The 7,718-nt window shown below is 41.6% G+C and overlaps 1 protein-coding gene across 1 annotated transcript in view; it reads right to left on the bottom strand.

Moving 5' to 3' along the window:
* Nucleotides 1-2,100: 2,100 nt before the first annotated feature.
* Nucleotides 2,101-7,718, bottom strand: part of LOC106602409 (uncharacterized) — a 28,329-nt gene continuing 22,711 nt past the window's right edge. The window contains exon 6 of the mRNA XM_014195028.3: nt 2,101-3,469. Coding sequence (XP_014050503.3) covers nt 2,508-3,469 — 962 coding nt within the window. The 3' untranslated portion in view covers nt 2,101-2,507. The remainder of the gene's footprint in view (nt 3,470-7,718) is intronic.

Genomic DNA, 7,718 nt, shown 5'->3' with positions numbered 1-7,718 from the left:
TCTCCATCTGTGCAGTACAATTAATGACCATAGCAATAAATTATAAGAAGCCAAACTTACTAAAGCACAAACTGTCCGGGTCACTCTGTACTGGCCTACGAGTCACAGGGATCCTCTTAGGCTCCCTCACCCAGCCTCACTCTTTTCCCATCACCATCTACTTTCCTCACTCGCACATTTCTGACCCCCAGCAACATGCGCACCACCACAATTGAAGCACACCACTTTTTCCACCAAAACTACACACTCCTTTGTCCCATGCCCGCCTGTACACTTCTCAAACCTCAGAATTTCCCTCCTACATACTGCTGCAACATGACCATACACTTGGCACCTAAAACACCATAGGTTCAGAACAAAAGCTCTTATGGGATACCTGACATATGCTAGCATGACTTTATCAGGTAAACACTCAACATCAAAACTCTGAAGGATAGACCGGGTCTCCTCAATATCGCACTCGCCACCGGGTCTGCGTTCCACCAAACGGCGTGCATCACAGACACCAGGGATCCTCAACTTCAGTTGTTCCACCTCAACACTCAAAGCCACCCCAGTTATCACTCCTTTCACCGGTGCTCTGCTCCAGATAGCAAAGCAAGACACAGCTCTTGTCCCGAGGAGCGAGATGTGGAGTTCCCGCTTCTTCTGGGCGGAAGAAAAACAGTAAGTCCACTTCTAGATACTTTGACTGAGATAACAATACAGAGCTCCTTCTCCACGCAGCCACCAATTGGTTGGCCAAAAGGCATGAATTCACCACAAATCATACTCCCACTGGGCCAGAGTCATCTCAGGCATTTTCCTGATGATTGGGGTGAGGCTCAGAAGTCTTCAGGTTCTTTTTCTTCACTTTTGCCAGGTTTGATTTCTAAGCTTTCACTATCCGACTCCCATTGGTGGAAAAAGTACCCAATTGTCATATTTGAGTAAAAGTAAAGATACCTTTTGTAGAAAATGACTCAAGTAAAAGTGAAAGTCATCCAGAAAAATAAAAAAAAGTATAAAAGTATAAAAGTATTTGGTTTTAAATATACTTAAGTATCAAAAGTAAATCTAATTACAAAAATATACCGAAGTATCAAAAGTAAAAGTATGAATCCTTTTTTAATTGCTTATAATACGAAGATCAGAAGGCACAATTTTCTTGTTTTTAAAATGTACGGATAACTAGGGGCACACTACAACACGCAGAAATCATTTACAAACAAAGCATTTGTGTTTAGTGAGTCCTCCAGATCAGAAGCAGTAGGGATGACCAGGGATGTTCTCTTGATAAGTTAGTGAATTGGACCACTTTTCTGTCCTGCTAAGCATTGAAAATGTAACAAGTACTTTTGGGTGTCAGGGAAAATGAATGGAGTAAGAAGTACATTATTTTCTTTAGAAATGGAGTGAAGTAAAAGTAGTCAAAAATACAATTCAACACAATCGCTTTTTCAAAATAATTTTAAGCATAGTTTAACACAGCCTTATCACCTAACAAACACTCAATACTTTTTAAAAACACTTTTACCATAGACCAGGCCCTGTTGTAACCTCATATAACAGTGATAATGCCTTGCATTACACCAGGGAGTAAAACACTTCCATTGGCTCAACTTACCCCAAGGCAAACATTTTGACTATATTAGCCCATACAGCTACATGGATGCACTTTCATGCTATGTTTAGGACCTCAAGCTTATAGAGACCCCAACTAATGTATAGAACAATCTTAAAATAATACATTTTGGTTTAGATACAAGCATTATGAAACCTCTAATACATTAATTTGACTGAATCTGTTTTTTGGACCTAACTTGTTACCACTTTTTCCATGTCGTTTCTTCCTTCACAGACTCAATGAAATTATGACTTATTTGGTGAAATTATTGTGTGTATGGTTACCTAGAAACAAGGGTTGCTCAACTTACCAATTTGTCTCAACTTACTTGGAGTTTATTATAAAAAATAATAATTCAAGAATTAAGTATAATGTTTTGGTTCCACTGAGATAAGGGAAACTCAGTCCCTTCAATGATACAAAAAAAAACAAGCCAGTCAGCACAGAAAAAATATTGTATTTCATTTCAACAAAATGTTCCTACGCTCACAACGTGAAGTACAGAACTTTTATTGCACAAAATAATACATGTGACAAGTAGAATAACTTTTCTCACTGTGGTAACACTTTACCTTTTCTGTAAATCTGGTACCCTCGATTTGATCAAATTCATTTGAGAATACTTTGGAAAAGGTTCAACATCACATTACACACATCTTTACTACTTCATGTCAAGTAAACATTAATTAAGGGACTATCATTTCCTCATAAAACCCCAGCATCAAACAACAGGACAAGGTTGAAGCATTTTTACAGACACCATCACAATAAGCATCACCACATCATCTACTCTGCCTCATCATGCTCAGTTCACCTCATCCAGTTCCCAACTACATCCAAAAACAACATAATTGACTACAAACATACTAACTAGTACTACATTACATGTCACCACTATACTCTATACATGGGCCGTGTGCATTTTCTTCTGGTGTATCCTGAGGTAGCTCCTCTCTGAGAACCTCTTCCCACAGTGCGTACAGGCAAACGGCCTCTCTCCCGTGTGGACCTTCAGGTGCATCTTTAGCTGGTGCTGGTGGGAGAACCTCTTCTCACACTGGGGACAGCTGTAGGGTTTCTCCCCTGTGTGGACCCTCTGGTGCCTCTTCAGGTTTGATGAGTCTGAGAAACTGGCCCGGCACAGGTGGCAGCCAAAAGGTTTCTCCCCCGTGTGCATCCTCTGGTGGATCTCCACCTGTTTGGGGAAAGTGAAGGCTTTCCCACAGAATGAACAGTGGAAGCGCTTCTCTTTGGCACTGAAACCTTTCCTGATTCCGTCTCTGCTACTCTCATTTGTTAATGGGCTTGTGTAGCCATTTTGTGTTGAGACTCTGGCATTGTCTGAGGTCTGGTTTAACATTAGAGTGTGAGGATGAAGGACAGGGAGTGTCTGTGTTGTTGCAGGGTCCATGTTCCAGTTGATAGATCCTATAGAAGACAGGCTGAAGGCAGCACCTGTTAGGGGGTTAACCTGAGGCGCCATCAGTCTCTCTGAATCACAACTATAGGAGCAGGACGGAGCATCGCTAGCCGAGTCTGTGTCTGTTCTCTCCCGCCGCATACCAACACCTCCCCGTCCCTGCAGACCAAATCTACACCTTGCCCTGGTCTCAGCCAGTCTGTTGTCTTGGAGACTAAGTTTGGATGTTGTTTTGTGTTCAATTGTCTGTTTCTGGTTGTGGTTAACAGTGTTGTTCCTCAGCCCAGAGTTGAGGATGCTGTCCCATCCACTGACCTCCACTATGTCGCCTCTGGTCCTGGCCTGTTCGGTGATAATGTACCCTGGACGCTTGGCTGCACCTGTCTGGGTTTGGGAATCCAAGATGGCCACCCAGTCTCCTCTGTTAGCCTCCAGCCAACCACCTGCAGGAAGAAGTTAGAAAATAAACTTTACAAACATGGCAGAAAACTTTACATATGGAGTTTTTTTGTCAATTACCTGGTCAAGTTCATACATTATAATGTGTGTTTTGTATGTAAACATAAGTTGTATTCATGAATGAAATTAAAGAAAAAATATCCAGGTACATTACTATTCCCATTGAAGATCTTTTACTGGTTATTACAGTGCCTTCGGAAAGAATTCAGACCCCTTCCCTTTTTCCACATTTTGTTAAGTTACAACCTTATTCTAAAATTGATTAAATACATGTTTGTTTCTCATCAATCTACACACAATACCCCATATTGACAAAGCCAAAACAGGTTTTTAGAAATAAAAAACAGAAATACCTTATTTACATAAGTATTCAGACCCTTTGCTATGACGCTTGAAATTGAGCTCAGGTGCATCCTGTTTCCACTGATCATCCTTGACATGTTTCTACAACTTGATTGGATTGCACCTGTGGTAAAACATTTTTTATTGGACATGATTTGGGAAGGCACAGACCTGTCTGTATAAGGTCCCACAGTAGACAGTGCATGTCAGAGAAAAAAAACAAGCCATGAGGTCGAAGGAATTGTCTTTAGAGCTCCGAGACAAGATTGTGTCGGGGCGAAGATCTGGGGAAGGGTACCAAAAAATGTCTTCAGCATTAAATGTCACCAAGAACACAGTGGCCTCCATCATTCTTAAATGGAAGAAGTTTGGAACCACCAATAATCTTCCTAGAGCTAGCCGCCCGGCCAAACTGAGCAATCCGGGGAGAAGGGCCTTGGTCAGAGAGGTGACCAAGAACCTGATGGTCACTCTGACAGAGCTACAGAGTTCCTCTGTGGAGATGGGAGAACCTTCCAGAAGGACAACCAGCTTTGCAGCACTCCACCAATTATGGTAGAGTGGCCAGACGGAAGTCACTCCTCAGTATAAGGCACATGACAGCCTGCCTGGAGTTTGCCAAAAGGCACCTAAAGGACTCTCAGACCATGAGAAACAAGATTCTCTAGTCTGATGAAACCAAAGACAACGACCCTAAGCACACAGCCAAGACAACGCAGGAGTGGCTTCGGGACAAGTCTCTGAATGTCCTTGAGTGGCCCAGCCAGAGCCAGGACTTGAACCTGATCTAACATCTCAGAAGAGACCTGTAAACAGCTGTGCAGCGACGCTCCCCATCCAACCTGACAGAGAGGATCTGCAGAAAAGAATGGGAGAAACTCTCCAAATATAGGTGTGGCAAGCTTGCAGCGTCATACCCAAGAAGTCTCAAAGCTGTAATCGCTGCCAAAGGTCCATCACCAAAGTACTGAATACTTACAGTACCAGTCAAGTTTGGACAAACCTACTCATTCCAGGGTTTTTCTTTATTTTTACATTATAGAATAATAGTGAAGACATCAAAACTATGAAATAACACATATGGAATCATGTAGGAACCAAAAATGTTTTAAACAAATCAAAATACATTTTAGATTTTAGATTCCTCAAAGTAGCCACCCTTTGTCTTGATGACTGCTTTGCACACTCTTGGCATTCTCTCAATCAGCTTCACGAGGAATGCTTTTCCAACAGTCTTGAAGGAGTTCCGACAAATGCTGAGCACCTGTTGGCTGCTTTTCCTTCACTCTGCGGTCCAACTCATACCAAATCCTCTCAATTGTGTTGAGGTCGGTTGATTGTGGAGGCCAGGTCATCTGATACAGCACTCCATGACTCTCCTTCTTGGTCAAATAGCCCTTACACAGCCTGGAGGTGTGTGTTGGGTCATTGTCCTGTTGAAAAACAAATGATAGTCCCACTAAGCGAAAACCAGATGGGATGGTGTATCGCTGCAGAATGCTGTTGTAGCCATGCTGGTTAAGTGTGACTTGAATTCTAAAATAAATCACTGACAGTTTCACTAGCAAAGCACCATCACACCTCCTCCTCCATGCTTCACGGTGGGAAACACACATGCGGAGATCATCCGTTCACCTACTCTGCGTCTCACAAAGACATGGCAATTGGAACCCAAAATCTTTCATTTGGACTCATCAGACCAAAGGACAGATTTCCACCGGTCTAATGACCATTGGTCATGTTTCTTGGCCCAAACAAGTCTGTTCTTCTTATTGGTGTCCTTTAGTAGTGTTTTCTGTTTGATTCAAGCAGTTGATGTTGAGATGTGTCTGTTACTTGAACTCCGTGAAGCATTTATTTTGGCAGCAATCTGAAGTACAGTTAATTGCCGATTTCTGAGGCTGGTAACTCTAATGAACTTATCATCTGCAGTAGAGGTAACTCTGGGTCTTCCAGAGCCAGTTTCATCATAGCGCTTGATGTTTTTTGCGACTGCACTTAAGGAGACTTTCAAAGTTGACATTTTCTGGATTGACTGACCTTCATGTCTTAAAGTAATGAGGGACTGTTGTTTCTCTTTGCTTATTTGAGCTGTTCTTGCCATATTATGGAGTTGGTATTTTACCAAATAGGCTATCTTCTGTATACCAACTCTACCTTGTCACAACACAACTGATTGGCTCAAATGCATTAAGAAGAAAATACATTTCACAAATTAACATGTCACACCTGTTAATTGAAATGCATTCCAGGTGACTATCTCTCTTTTTTTAACCTTTATTTAACCAGGTAGCCAGTTGAGAACAAGTTCTCATTTACAACTGCGACCTGACCAAGATAAAGCAAATCAGTGCAACAAAAACAACACAGTTACACATAAACAAACGTACAGTCAATGACACAATAGAAACATCTATGTACAGTGTGTGCAAATGCAGAAGAGTAGGGAGGTAAGGCAATAAATAGGCCATAGAGCGAAATAAATAATAGTGAAATAATTACAATTTAGCATTAACACTGGAGTGATGTGCAGATGATGATGTGCAAGTAGAGATACTGGGGTGCAAAAGAGCAAGAGGGTAAGAAATAATATGGGGATGAGGTAGTTGGGTGTGCTATTTACAGATTGGCTGTGTACAGGTACAGTGATCGGTAAGCTGCTCTGACAGCTGATGCTTAAAGTTAGAGAGGGAGATATAAGACTCCAGCTTCAGTGATTTTTGCAATTCGTTCCAGTCAATGGCAGTAGAGAACTGGAAGGAAAGGCAGCCAAAGTAAGTGTTGGTGTTGGGGATGACCAGTGAAATACACCTGCTGGAGCGCATGCTACGGGTGGGTGTTGCTATGGTGACCAGTGAGCTGAGATAAGGTGGGGCTTTACCTAGCAAAGACTTATAGATGACCTGGAGCCAGTGGGTTTGCCGACGAATATGTAGTGAGGGCCAGCCAACGAGAGCATACAGGTCGCAGTGGTGGGTGGTATATTGGGCTTTGGTGACAAAATGGATGGCACTGTGATAAACTACATCCAGTTTGCTGAGTAGAGTGTTGGAAGCTATTTTGTAAATGACATCGCTGAAGTAAAGGATCGGTAGGATAGTCAGTTTTACGAGGATATGTTTGGCAGCATGAGTGAAGGAGGCTTTGTTGTGAAATAGGAAGCCAATTCTAGATTTAATTTTGGATTGGAGATGCTTAATGTGAGTCTGGAAGGAGAGTTTACAGTCTAACCAGACACCTAGGTATTTGTAGTTGTCCACATATTCTAAGTCAGAACCGTCCAGAGTAGTGTGAGCTGACCAAGTAATTTGGTGTCACTCTAAACCGGAAAGGTGGAATAAACGTTCTTGATTGAACACAGTTCTCTATTGAGGGATTTCTGTCAATACAAACACTCCAACACAATCAATAAGAATCTCCCAAGGAAAAACACACATCTTCTTCAGATGAAACAGGAACACAACACGATTATCTTTAAACTATAACAAAAATCACGGGTTTGTCACCGTCTTGAGGACCCCTTCGAGATACAATCCCGATAACGGGATTGGTTGGACAACAACCAGTGAGATAGCACGGCGCGATATTCAAAACAAAATAATCTCAAAATTAAAATTCAAGTATTATACGGCATTTTAAAGATACTCTACTCGTTAATCCAATCACATTGTCCGATTTCAAAAAGGCTTTACGGTGAAAGCAAAACATTAGATTATTTTAGCATAGCACCTCAGCAACAAAAAAAAAGCAATTTTCCAAGCACGATAGCCATCACAAAACCAGATATACAGCTAAAATTAAGCACTAACCTTTGACAATCTTCATCAGATGACACTCCTAGGACATCATGTTAGACAATACATGCATTTTCTGTTCGATCAAGTTTATATT

Source organism: Salmo salar, chromosome 04 (assembly GCF_965601325.2).
Source record: "Salmo salar chromosome 04, fSalSal1, whole genome shotgun sequence".
Taxonomy (NCBI): Eukaryota; Metazoa; Chordata; class Actinopteri; order Salmoniformes; family Salmonidae; genus Salmo; species Salmo salar.
This window is presented reverse-complemented; position numbering and strand designations above follow the sequence as displayed.